The 12,946-nt window shown below is 45.1% G+C and overlaps 2 protein-coding genes across 2 annotated transcripts; both read left to right on the top strand.

Moving 5' to 3' along the window:
- The first annotated feature begins 4,027 nt into the window (after positions 1-4,027).
- Positions 4,028-7,464, top strand: LOC122375331. The gene is made up of 4 exons (XM_043354650.1): positions 4,028-4,207; positions 4,528-4,557; positions 6,318-6,458; positions 6,756-7,464. Exons 1-4 carry the CDS (start codon positions 4,159-4,161, stop codon positions 6,896-6,898), a joined length of 363 nt encoding a protein of 120 aa, XP_043210585.1. The 5' UTR covers positions 4,028-4,158; the 3' UTR covers positions 6,899-7,464.
- Positions 7,465-8,715: 1,251 nt separating this feature from the next.
- LOC122375333 lies at positions 8,716-12,542 on the top strand. Its single transcript, XM_043354653.1, has 5 exons — positions 8,716-8,907; positions 9,707-9,736; positions 11,149-11,178; positions 11,538-11,675; positions 12,121-12,542. The coding sequence occupies exons 1-5, from the start codon at positions 8,844-8,846 to the stop codon at positions 12,261-12,263; spliced, it is 405 nt and encodes a 134-aa protein (XP_043210588.1). The 5' UTR covers positions 8,716-8,843; the 3' UTR covers positions 12,264-12,542.
- Positions 12,543-12,946: the final 404 nt, after the last annotated feature.

Here is a 12,946-nt window from a genome sequence, read left to right on the forward strand (position 1 = left end):
CTCATTGTGTTCAGCTCGTCAAGACGCATCGAATGATATACATGATGACCTCAAGGTCACGTGACCTGAGGTCAACCTTTGACCTTGACCTTGCGAGGTCAACATATATATCATTCGATGCGGATTGACGAGAGGATCACGATGATGCCCTTAGTTTGTTCCTATCTTGACTAATTCGAAAGTTATTCGAGAAAAACTCTCCATATCTAGCGCCGCCATTTTGACTTTTTCGACCCCTGTGACGTCATCTTTGACCTGACCTGAAAATGACCTTAGTATAAATTGTAGATCTTGACCGTGCGTATCCGATGCCGTTTACCGTTTGTCGCTATCTAGCTTCGTTCTCGAGATCTCAGGGGGGGCCGAATCGGCCCCCCCCGCCAGTTTCTTGTCCCGGCGGAGCCCGCCAGGAATAGGGTTAAAATGGGAACAAATTTGACACCTCTTATTGTTGTATTTTGCACGTGCACTGGGGGTGACCCACATGCATCGAGAGTATCCTATTTTTGAAAAAAAATTACCGCAAGCCAATCGCCCAAGCGGCTGCTGAGATATGAGCCTCTCAAAGTCACTACTTTTGCAAAACAGCTTGAACACCCTTGACTTTTTCACGTGGCACGTGCCACGACGGTCACTGAGTTGTATCAAAAGTAGTCAATTACGGGGTAGAAGGGATGGGGCTACCCACAAGGGCTCCGCCACGGACTTTTGGTTGGGGGGGACGGTCTGCTCTTCGCCCATCGCCCTAGTGTCTCCTCTAAACCTAGGGTACCCCCAAATCCAGTTTTCTCATCGGATTTAGGCCACTTGTTTTTCGTCATAGCCCTGATACGATGATTTTTTAACTAGATAAATAAAAAATAGAGAAATGGTAGGCCACCTGACCCATGCAATATTACCCAATATTAGATTGTAGTCATTGTACCTTCATCATATTGACACACCAGACAGAAAAAAACTTGAAAGACCAGCTTCAATTTTTTAATGGTATCTGGCTCATAGTTTTGCGCTGAATCTGAATCCATTTTTAGCATTTGGCGAAGGTCGGATCAGGTTAGCTGAGATCAACAAGTGCGTGTCCCTCCGGCTAGTCAAAGTAGGTGTCAACCACAGACAGCTTCGTAACATGTTGCATTGGTACCAAAACTACTTCTCAATGTTATATGCTTAACCCTATTAGTGGCAGGGGGGTTGTTTTTATCCACCCCTCAGGTTTTTCGGGAATATCTCCGAAACCGCTGAAGCTATGATGCTGAAATTGTCTGACTTTTCTTAAAACTAAATTGGACACATTCCCTGAAAATTTCAAGTTCATAACTTTACCAGGGGCGGCTCCAGAGCACTGGGAATTGGGGGGTCCTATTCGTGAAGCGAGTCATTTGGGCGAAGATCACGATGCTGCACCAGTTTTACGAACAGTGAATGAAAGTTATCATGTGATAACATATACAGTTATTGTGCATCCTCTTTTGACACGTTTTTGCTATAATAGGCGGACCCAGGCGTCCAAAAAGGGGGGTTATGTTTTACCTCCCAACATAGGTGCCCTGACACCGCCTATGCATGACCAATACAATTGTAGTCGTTCTCTCATAAAAAAATTGTAACATAACAAGACCATTACCACCGTTTTTAGAAACAGTACCAACAAAAACCTTATTTACTATACTTTTTGTGTACCCCCAATCTCAATGATCTGTATCCGCCTATGATTTTTGAAAATGCATATTTTTAGGATCCATGTGAATTCCTGGTTCATTCTCTATCGATCGGCAAAAGTTGCGTTAAGATTGGTTCAGAAACCTGGCCGTGATAATTGATAAACAGTCTAAAATGTATCTGCAATTTGCCCGTTTTTACCCCCCTCTACTATATACTATTGACATTTTTTAATTTTATTTTTTAGAAATGTAGATCACGTTGAGCGAAATCGAATGCCGTTTGAATTTTGAAAATCGGCCCGTTAGATCTCGAGATATCAAGGGGGGTCGTAAACAGCCCCCCCCCCCCCTGCCACTAATAGGGGTAGCCAGGAGCCTGCCACTAATAGGGTTAATTCGACATCATCTCCAAAAAGTTTCCTAGTAACATGCATAGCTCGAAAAAGTGAACCAAATTCATCTAACGGTAATGACCTTGACCTGATATTCACGTGACCTTGACACCTACTAGAATGCATGTGTCTAATTCACGTGACCTTGACACCTACCAGAATGCATGTGTCTACCGTCATTTCACATGTTGGCTCGGTTTTATGACATAACAAGTCTGGAAACGTACAGATAATGTGCGCTAACATACACCGAATCGGTGGTTCGGCCTGACATGGTCTCCAGAAATAGGCCACAGGCCCAAAAGTCATGGCCCATGGGGTTAGGACTTAGGATCATGAAATTTTCAGAGGATGTGCAAAATTCCCGGGAAATACTAATAGTTTCGTCACGATAAACCACTTTTTACGCGAGTTACTTGTGAAAAACTGAGGGGTGGGTCAATCCGACCCACCATAGTCCATATATGAACGAGGGTTAACCTCTCAAACACTTGAAACAAACAGCTTCTCTCATCCTACAGTTCTGCGATATTCTTATTTGACCGATGGAAGTTTCCTCTTAAAGAACGACAGCGTTTACCCGAAAAAAATCTCCGTATTGATTATTTAATTGATTGAATTTGAGAGATCCTTATTTGATATACCTACTGGATTACCTACTGGATATAGTATATACCTACTGGATTCATCATCGGACTGGGACGTATGATTGCGAACATTCGTTGCAGTAGACTCACGTTGATATACCTAACGCGAAAATGCCTGTCGATATTGTCTACTAAAAAATTGAAATCTGTGGCCCCCATAACAGAAAAAAACTTAAAGCACAGGGCGACAATATAGGTTGTCGACGACAGGTTAATTAGATTCTCATCACGTTTTTTTCTTCGGAGATTCTTTGCACTTATGTTCTGTATTCGGTGTCAGGAACAAGAGTCGATTTATCTACCAGCGGAGGAGCCGATTATTGGGGGGGACAAAAGATAGTATGTCCCACCCAACATTTTGGTTGGGGGGGACATGTCCCACCCGTCCCCCCCGGTGGCGGAGCCCTTGGCTACCCAGCAAAAAAGACCGCAGGCCAATCGGTCCAGCGGCTGCTAAGATATAAGCCTCTCAAAAGCATTACAGACCGGGCCGGGCCGGGCCGCTCATACTGAGATTTTTCCGTTATATTGAAAAGACTCACTTCGCTCGCTGCGCTCGCACGCTCGTAATCAATTGCTCAATGTAAAGGCGATAGTGCTTCAAGATCGGTAAATCGATTTGACCCTAAATCCTTCCGATTAGAATCAAGACTGTAATTGTCATTTGTGGTGACCTGTGGCGTGCACGTACCGCTCTTCCTAACACATTGGGGCTGCTTAAATACAGGATACCTACAGTTTTCACTGTTGTAAACATTTAATATTGCAGCTCATGTGACCGTCTAAGGAACACATATAAAAACTGATACTATCTTCTTAGCGCATCGATGACCGCCTATTTGACGCGTTATATGAGACCGTCGATTTGACATATTTATGTGACCGTCTTGTAATATACATTGTACTTATGACCGGCTATTTGACGTGTTAAAAGTGACCGCCTTTTGACGTAGCACTTATGTGTGAGCATCTACTGACTGACACTGACTATGACACTGACACTAGCAGTGACACCGCCCGCCTCAGCCGGCTGTGATTGACGGCCGTGTCAGCGATGTCGTCAGCCGTGTCATCAGCGAAGTGTCGTCAGCCGTCCCACTCGGCGATGTCAGTCGGTGTCACTCGGTGATCGGCGGTGTCATCAGCCGTGTCAGTCACGAGTCACGGTCCAACAGACCGTGGGCCCACACAGGTGCCAGCTACTGCGCAGGCGCCTCGCTAAAGGTGGTCTGCGGTGGCGCAGCCTAGTATTATTGCTTTTGTCGATATGACATTTTCTGAGGCCCTAAAGGTCAACCCAGGTTGAGTCACCCTGACAAACTAATAGGTAGGTAGGTACCTAGCTATAAAACCAAGAGCCCCAAACAAGCGACATACCTACGGCAGCCACTTCTGAAGCTGTTTCGTTTTCAAGACTACCCAATTCTCAGCATCTGTATTCTGTAGGAATTAGCCAGGATGCTGGTGCTTTGTCTTCTCTTTCTCTCGGCTTTCGCTTCGACAGAAGGTGAGTCCGGGAGTTCGTATTTATTAGACGGTATGCTATGGACCAAGCACCCGTACCTGTTGGACGACCGTATTTATGGGAATCTTGGTATTTATTATGGAAGAGCAAGTAATTACCTATACACTGCAAATCACAAAGGCTGCGCTAAAACTAGGTACTCAGTGCATGATACTGCATTAAATGTTTATTATCGCTAGCATTAAAGCTCTTGATTAAGCTTTGTTGCCATCTGTGATCATGCTAAAGCCCATGAGTGTACTGTCTAGTAACACAGTGCGTTATATCAATGCTGGTATAAGGTATTATTTTGTCTGTTTCAGCAAAATCCTGGCCGAACTGCAAAAACCCACGTAAGCACATTGACAGCTCCTTCACGCCATGCTGTAGGTTGTATAAATTTTACGGATGCCTTACGCCTGCCTCCTGAAACCGTTTGCCTGTGCATTCAACGTCGGGTGTAGGTATTAGCATAAAAAAGCACACAATTTGTCGCTTATCTAACAGCACGAGCCGTGGCATGTCCACCATTATGTCCTTCCCGTGCATAACTGAAATGAATGAAGAACATAGGTGCTCATTTGAAACAAGTTAATTTACAATTTACACTGTAGGTATCGTATTCCTTTCCAAAGAGCAATACAGGGTGTCTCAAAAGTTCGTTCACACATTTTCCATGCCCATAAAACATATAAGAACCGGCCAAAAATCTAAGGTTTTGGTGTCTGTGTGCACACTAGACAAATATGCATGCTTTGACAACTGATTCGGAAGGTTGGAAATCAAACTATTTGCTGTATCTCCAAAAATATTTGTCCATACCGATTTTCGTCGCTCCGTCAGCTGCCGGAGGCTGATAAAAGGTTACCAGCTTTCAAGCTCTTGTATAGGGGAATCCCCTGCAGTTTCTGCGTCGGATTTAGGTTTGACGAGCTCCCCGGCAACATCCGCTTCTTCCTGAAAGCCGTCAGCTTGCATCGACACCATCCGTGAGTATTTTGTAGGTCTTCTCTGGCGCTAACTCCTTCATGAATGACTGGCGCCGACCTCCCAAGCACCATTTTCCTTTTCAAAACAACCCCATTCCTGAACAAATGGGAAGTTCCAGGGGCAAATTTTTCGCAGCATATTGTAGAAGAATGTGTCGGCCATCTGTTTCTTAGACACGTTGTCCAAATTTTGCAAATCCCAAACGCTCATCAATATCATTCCCCATGACAAGATCTTCACTGGGTTGCGGAGTGTTTTCCTCAGGAGAGGTTCTGCTTGGTAAACGGCCAAAACCTGTCCATCGTGCGGTTTTGTTGGGATTTTGTGTCTAAAAGAAAGCTATTCGCTCCAGATCTGCCTCATGAAACTTCGTAAGATAAAAATTTACATTAATTGACACTTTTGGAGGGTCATTTGTCCTTGGCATTGACGATTTTCGTGTTTTTCCCCTAAAATTTAGCGTTATAGATATAATAAACAATTTAAAATGATACTTTATCATTATTTTACGATGACCTGCAATTTTTGAAACTGGGTAACCTCTGTCTGTTAGCTTCTTGTCAGTTTTCAATAGTTATAACTTCATTTTAAGCTGCTTTCCTGAGCACGAGTCTGCTGTCGTACGAGGGTCGTTCAAAACGCTGTTAGTCTCGCATGGTTTTGTCCTTCAAAAATTTTAGCCACCGTTTTTATTAGATGATCATCATGTTGTACTCAGCCTCGCCGACAGTTTGCCATGAGTCATTTCCGACTTAACCATTCCCATTACTCCTGAAATATAGAGTTTCTCAGCCGACACGATTTTGCGACCTCTATTTTCATGCCTGACCCATGGTCAGAGATGAACCCTTTTTGTGAGCTCATGAAGGGTCGAATGCGCTTGAAAACAATGAGACTGCTTGAGGAAGGTTGTTACGAATGCCCATGCAAAAGTTCGACGGTTAATTAATTGTTGATTCAGAATTATTGACAAAAAAGCATGGCTAGTACCTGTGAACGAACTTTTGAGACACCCTGTACAATAGAAATGCCAATTTCTCATTAGATGTCGTTAGATGATATTTGATATCAGCCCCCTCCCTGCAGTCACCGGTTGATGGCGCGGCCGGCCTCTCCATTTCAGAGATGTACTGCGGCCTGTACGGTCAGTGGTGCGGCCACCACTACTTCGGCAAGCCGTGCTTCTGCCTGCCCAAGTACCACACACACCCGCACCCGTTTGTCGGCGTATATTGCGGGCCGCAGCTCCGACCCATCGAGCTGGGTACGTCCCTCAATAAATGTCCCAAATAGCTGACGACCGACAGACATTAATATGCTGCTGACTGAGCATCCCCAAAGTAACGGTTGTGGCCTTTTCAGTTGTAAATGTAACCTCCATCCAATCCTATCCTTGAGGATGGTAATGTCGTTCAAGGCTCTTCATGGCTTTATCTTTTCGTATCGGTATGAATGCCATGGACTGTTGGACTGCACACGTCGCTAGTCAAAAAACGGATTGTGAATGGCCCCCACCCATGTGCAGCCGTGCTGACTGCAGAGCACCCTCCCCGTGTTTCAGACGAGTGTCTGCGCATCTGCAGCGGCTGGTGCGTGAAGGGCTCGTTCCCCGGCGCTGGCTGCCACCCCCAGTTCCAGGGATGGTGCTGCAAGAGCGGCCCCTGTGCCAACCGCAAGTACTGCCGCAAGGGAAAGAAGAACTGAGCAGAGGAACGCCATACCACCGGCTGACCAGCGGGGTTGTCATTGCTTATTGTTGATCTAAGTCATAAGTCATGACACGTCGTGGCATTGGCTTTAATTTGGTGACACGTTTGTACCACGGTAAACAATATCCAGGGTCTTTTGATGGTAAACGTGCTTAGCTTAACCTACTATTCATAAAATGTATGCTTGTAATGTCTTTCTTTGGACCAGTATTTTTGGAGTGAGGAAAAAATCAGCTGAAACATTCGCATCAGCAATACGTTATTATTGGACAATAATAATTCGCATTAGACGTAATACCGCGATAATAATTCAACCCTGCTGCCACATGACAATGGCTAGCCACAGCATGTGCCTCAAGTCGTGCTTCGTCATTTGTCAAATTCTAAGTGGCTTGCGGCAGTACGCTGTAATAAATCATATCGATGGACAGACATAGGCTATCAAATGCTAGCGAAGCATAGAAATCGTGATGACGAGAAATGACAATTCGTTGCGGTCCGAGTTGTTTCAGTTTTGACGTATGCTATTTTTAGTTGCAACCAAATAAACGATTATACGAATATGTACTTTAACAATGTCAATAATAATTCAAATTTACAATTGTATTGCACACACCGTCTTTCCAATTGTGTATTATTTTGTTTCACTCGCTTCGTTTCAACTTTCATCTGGTTTCTAGATAATTTCACACCACCAGTTCTGAATCATTAATTAAGGGCAGTGCTGCAGTGGTGATTGCACTTTCCTCGTAATCTTATAGCCGTGTTGCGCTCGTCAGCCCGAAAAAACATAGTAACGAAGGCATGCTGTTTATTCTTCCGTTTTGCCCCGGCCACTGCGACATACCAGGTTTGGGCCGGTGCGGTGTAAACGGAACGCCGTCGGAACAGGGGGTTTGGGTCGAAATGGCTCCATTCCGGTTAGCCAGTCTTTGCCGTAGCGCTTCGGACTTGGTTTGGTTTCGGAACGCCGAGTCCAGCTCAAGTCCGGCTCCCTGCCACGGCCTGCTAAGACCAGGTTCGGCTGCCTCGTAGCTGTCCTGGCTTACTGTGGCTAAAGTACGGTTGAGGTACGGCACGGCTGATGCGGCATAAGTCCGGCTGTGGTGCGGGCGAGCTCTGGTTTCGTGTGTCGGCTCCAGTAGAGCTCCAGACCTTGCCCGTATTTCCATATCTGCCGGAGTGAGTGCCGGAGCTAGCCAGAGTAAAACAAGATACGGGCAGACTAGTTTTGCTGGCTGGAAAAGCGAACCCGCCAGTAACATAACCTCATCCACAGGCCACAGGGGTGTCGTTTTGTATGGGCTCGGTAGGGCCCAAGCCATAAAAATGTTAATTTGGACCCTACCAATGCTTCGTGAGCCCTAGGTACCAATCTTTTGTCAGATATCTTTTGTCCCCTATTCCTTCATGAAAAGGGAAAATGAGCCGTTCGTTCCCTGATCGAGCTAGGCATTAGTTGAAAAAGTAATGTGTCCTCTGACACTATAATTGCCTCTATAAAAAGAACAAAACTTTGGTGCGCCAACGAACAAAACATGTAGTAGGCACATACATTGTACATGCATATCTAATCCAGCTGGCTCCGCCGAAAGGACAACTCGAAGGTCATGCGGCACCGGCGTCTGCGCTTTAGCCTTGGCTAGAATGGATTGCGAGGCTCGGCTGGGCCATGCATGCAGTGTGAACTCTAAATGTCGGATGATGCAACGGCCGTAAGCCGCGAGCGGGATGTCAGTCACGAGTCACACCACGATGCACGGGGCTACACGGGGTAATTATGAGCTGCATTATCGGACACCGTATAAAAGGCCAGGTGAGACGTAAATGCCGCTAGACCTTTGGAGGCAGCCACAGTCACGTAGAGTGGAACTGCTGGAGTTTGCAGCTGCCGTTCGAAGAGCTTTCTGCTTGATTCGTCGCCATAAGCTCATACAAACATGCATAGATCCTTAGTGATGTGTTTGGTTATAAGCATTGCTGTGGTAAAGACTACTGCCACCGGTAAGTCGATCGAAAGGCTTGACTCCTGGGCTTGAATGACTCGCCCGAACATGACCACTGGGGGATCCAGAAAGTCGGTCTTGCACGCTGCGGGGCCATACCTATCCCTATTTTTTTCGGTTCAAAAATAACTCCCGGGTTCCGCTCCTTACGCCCTCCTAGTCAGTGCGGTATCAATTAAACCTTTCATAAATAACAGTTTTTATTTTCTTTCTGTTCTTGAAAAAAACTGTAAATTTTCGATTTCGGGCGACGCGGGGGCCGGAAGGGGGGTCGTTACCCCCAAATACCCACCCCTCGATCCGCCAGTGAACAAGACAACACTCTGACGTCATTTAATACCGCCCCATGTTAGCTACGAAATTTTAACCTAACCTACTCTGGTTTAGATGATAGCGCTTATACTCAGCAGGGAACGGGAGGGGAAGGGGCTTTGGGTCTGTAGAGCCCCCCCCCCCCCCAGCCATACGTGGGTTAATGATGCATATGTATTGTTGCATCATAGTACCTACCATGTCTTGCGGGGTCCGAGCCCTGTCAATATTCGATGTTTACCATAAGGCATAAGTCCTATCATATGTCGTTGCAATGGTAAGAATGACCTGGCATCGTAGCATTAGCTGTTCCCGTTAGAGCCCATCGAATCGACTTCGAAACGTGGCACACGTGAAAAACAGACGGGCTCCTGTCAAAATCTAATGCATGCATAGTGTATTGACAGATATTGGACAACGGACGTTTGTACCTACATGCTGTGGCTACTTTTCTCAATAATGTTTGCGTGTTTTCTCTGTTTCAGGTTCATCGTGTTATGCCTGCCAAACACCAGGTAGGGATAAGGGCATAACGTAAACACGCTACAGCATTTCGAAGAAAAAACTAATATTAAAGAAGTAACTACAAATAATTATTGCTAATAGGTACACGGGATCATTTGTAGTAATAAATGGACAAGTATTGCATCCAGAGTACATGAACCTCCAGGCTCCACGAATCAAACAATTAAAACAGTTACATTAAAGGCGTACCGGTTTCGTCTATTAGACTTCTTCAGCGCCGTTGTACGCCGCCGACGAAACCGGTACGCCTTTAATGTAACTGTTTTAATTGTTTGATTCGTGGAGCCTGGAGGTTCATGTACTCTCGATGCAACACGGGATCATTTAACACTAAGTTTTTTCTAACCTAAACAAGAACAAACAGCCTTGAGCATTACATACATGAGGACTTACGAGCATAATTCCACACCCCGTAGGAGGGCCGAAACGGCCTCCCTTGTCCTTTTCCGTAGATAAGATATTTCTCAACGACTGGAGATATCGTCACCAAACTTTCAGGACCCCTCCGGGCATCAATGTTTTAATTGTTTCCAGAATCCAGAGGGTATGATAGTTTAGCCGAAAGTCACGTCATAATGACGTCATGCTCTGCAATTTTCGACCAAAAGGAGGTTTCGCGGGAAGAGCTGTCAGCCTACAGCTTTGAAGATACCGTAAATGTTTCAACGGAGAAGGTGTAGAATTAACAGGGCTTGGTATAAAATGCTACCACCAATTTTTGAAATTGTTGGATTTTGCCCCCAAAAATAAAAAGTCGTTTTTTGGATAAATAAGTCAAAATATCCCGAGCATTTTTACGAATTTCGAAAAAAAAACTGAATATCTATGATGAGATTGATACCTCTTTTTTGGCCAAGTTATAGCGAAAAAAACTGTTAAAAACTTTCTGCATAAAAACTACCCGTAACACAAATAACACAAATAACACAAATATGTCCTTACATAATCAGCATTAATTTATTGACTACAGGGCCGGTTTTACGATAACAATGTTTATATTAAATGGAATAACCTTATGTTCAAAATTCTAAGAATTGGCAAAAGTTACAAAAATGAAAAAAAAAACACTTGAATATATTTCGGAGGCATTCCTTCATCGGTTCCATTACTTGAACCGATAAGGAACGCCTCCGAAATATATTCAAGTGTTTTTTGGCAGGTTTTGGCAATTTTTAGGATTTTGAACAGAAGGTTATTCCATTAAATACATTATATATAATGCTGTTCACCAGAGTGCTTCGGCATTTGATTATAACAATGTTTATTTAAATATTTTTTGTGCATACCTGTGCGTACACGGTACAAAAGACTAAGATTACTCCGCGACTACAAGATTTCAGATAGACTATTTGTGTTTCATATCTGGAAAACTTTTCCCATGCCTATCTATATTCTATTTCAGGAATCGATTGTCCCCGCTGCTCCGGCCTCGGTAAGTGAGATCGGCGGTCTAAATAAGCGCTAAAGCGCCTTTTAAAGGTAGCCGCCCTGTGTTTACGAAACATATTTGAGGGATTTAATTTCATTCATAACGTTGCAAAATTGTATAATGCAACTATGTTTTTTGAAAACTGATAGTATTAGGTAATTGCCACATAACTATTCAGCTCTTGCCTCTTATCTTCTATTTTCAATACATACGTGATTCTCATCTTGATATTTTGGAACTTTTGTTACATAACTAATGCTTTAAGGTGCTTTGAGCGACTATCGACAGTTTCCAGACCCTTTAGATAATTACTGCTGACCGTATAATCTCCCGGGTATTCGCCCGGACGCGCGGGGTTTCAGAGACGCGGTGCGGCGTGTACGGCGATCGGTGCGGCGCTCACGTTACCGGTCAGCAGTGCTTCTGCCTGCCGCCGAGTGACGGCGGCCTGCTTCCAACGGGGGTCACCTGTCGACCTCAGTGCCGGCCGCTCAGCCTCAGTGAGTGCCGCCGGCCTGCAGCTATAGTCTACATACACGGGGTATTTCAGTCGTAATTTATGTAGGACAGAGATGACACAGAGGTCAGCGTCAGACATTGGTATGTCGTAGGTCGTAGGTCACCTGTATGCAAACTATGTAGATCTAAAAATAAGCCGACTTAGAGTGCACCTAAAAAGCTAAAAATGTATGTAGAAACTAGAAATGTGTCAGCAAGATTTATGTGAATTGCCAGTACCTACATAGTTTGCTATGGAACTTTGCTGTAATTTATTAACATGTGTCAACAAAAAAAAATATTTATTTTCGACAAGGAAAATTGAAATAGACATTAAATGAGACATTTAAGAAAATGCCGGCTAGCTGAAATCTGAATCATCCTGCGTCCCCTAGCCGGTGATGTAGGCCGGATATGCCCGGTGGCTGACCGGCGTGGTCGTTTCAGACGAGTGTCTGTCGAGCTGCTCTGACTGGTGTGCTCACCACTCCACCGGACTGTGCCAGCCGACTTTCCTCGGCTGGTGCTGCACCAGGCTGTCCTGTTCCGGTGGAGCCGACCGCTGCGTCCGCGCGAGCTACCGACAGTGATAGCACACTCCGTGCTCTGCTGATCTGACGGATACGGACTGAGGTCGATATCAACACCGACGGCTGTGTCTGGGGAGGCGCAGAGCTGTCTTCTCGTACCAGTGTAGACGGGAGGGATCTAACAAGGGAATTGGGTGCGGCCGGATTGTGGACGGACTGGTGCTCACTGCAGAGTGTATGATGGAAATGCCGCCGGAGCAGGCCAGCTGGAACTAACACGAGGTGTTTGACAAACTAGGGTTAAATACATCCCGTTGTTCGTGTAATTCTGGTTAATGAGAGCAATCTTTGTTCTGCTGGAGAGTAGAAGGACTTGGGCATTCAGTTTCGATTCATTACGGCCTTTCCTTTGCAGCCAAGGCTGTGTTGAAGAAAGGAAGATAAAACTAATTTTGGAAACAAAAACGCTAAATCAATTTGTGTGCTCTGAATGATAACCGCTACATTTTTGTACCTTTACCAAAGTGTGTCGTTGAGATTGTAACAACTCCTTTACTTGTCTTACCGTATATATGTCCTGCCAAAAAATCACAGGCAGGTCGGGGCCCGACGAGCCTACCTGCCGCACAGTTTGGGTGCCGACTGCCGACACTTGTAAAGTATGCGAACTTCGGTCACCGATATTAAAACTCCGAGATACGAGTATAGGTACAGGTCTCGCGGGTTTTAGCGGTAGGTCGCTC

The sequence above is a fragment of the Amphibalanus amphitrite genome, unplaced genomic scaffold (genome assembly GCF_019059575.1).
Source record: "Amphibalanus amphitrite isolate SeventyFive unplaced genomic scaffold, NRLGWU_Aamphi_draft 001819F_arrow, whole genome shotgun sequence".
Classification (NCBI taxonomy): domain Eukaryota; kingdom Metazoa; phylum Arthropoda; class Thecostraca; order Balanomorpha; family Balanidae; genus Amphibalanus; species Amphibalanus amphitrite.

What these genes read in the sequence shown, in the direction of transcription:
- LOC122375333 (XM_043354653.1), top strand. Translation starts at nt 8,844, where the DNA reads ATGCATAGATCCTTAGTGATGTGTTTGGTTATAAGCATTGCTGTGGTA. An exon ending in GGTAAAGACTACTGCCACCG is followed by an intron (nt 8,908 to 9,706) that starts GTAAGTCGATCG and finishes TCTCTGTTTCAG; the next exon opens with GTTCATCGTGTTATGCCTGC. An exon ending in GTGCCGGCCGCTCAGCCTCA is followed by an intron (nt 11,676 to 12,120) that starts GTGAGTGCCGCC and finishes TGGTCGTTTCAG; the next exon opens with ACGAGTGTCTGTCGAGCTGC.
- LOC122375331 (XM_043354650.1), top strand. Translation starts at nt 4,159, where the DNA reads ATGCTGGTGCTTTGTCTTCTCTTTCTCTCGGCTTTCGCTTCGACAGAA. An exon ending in GCCGAACTGCAAAAACCCAC is followed by an intron (nt 4,558 to 6,317) that starts GTAAGCACATTG and finishes TCTCCATTTCAG; the next exon opens with AGATGTACTGCGGCCTGTAC. An exon ending in GCTCCGACCCATCGAGCTGG is followed by an intron (nt 6,459 to 6,755) that starts GTACGTCCCTCA and finishes CCCGTGTTTCAG; the next exon opens with ACGAGTGTCTGCGCATCTGC.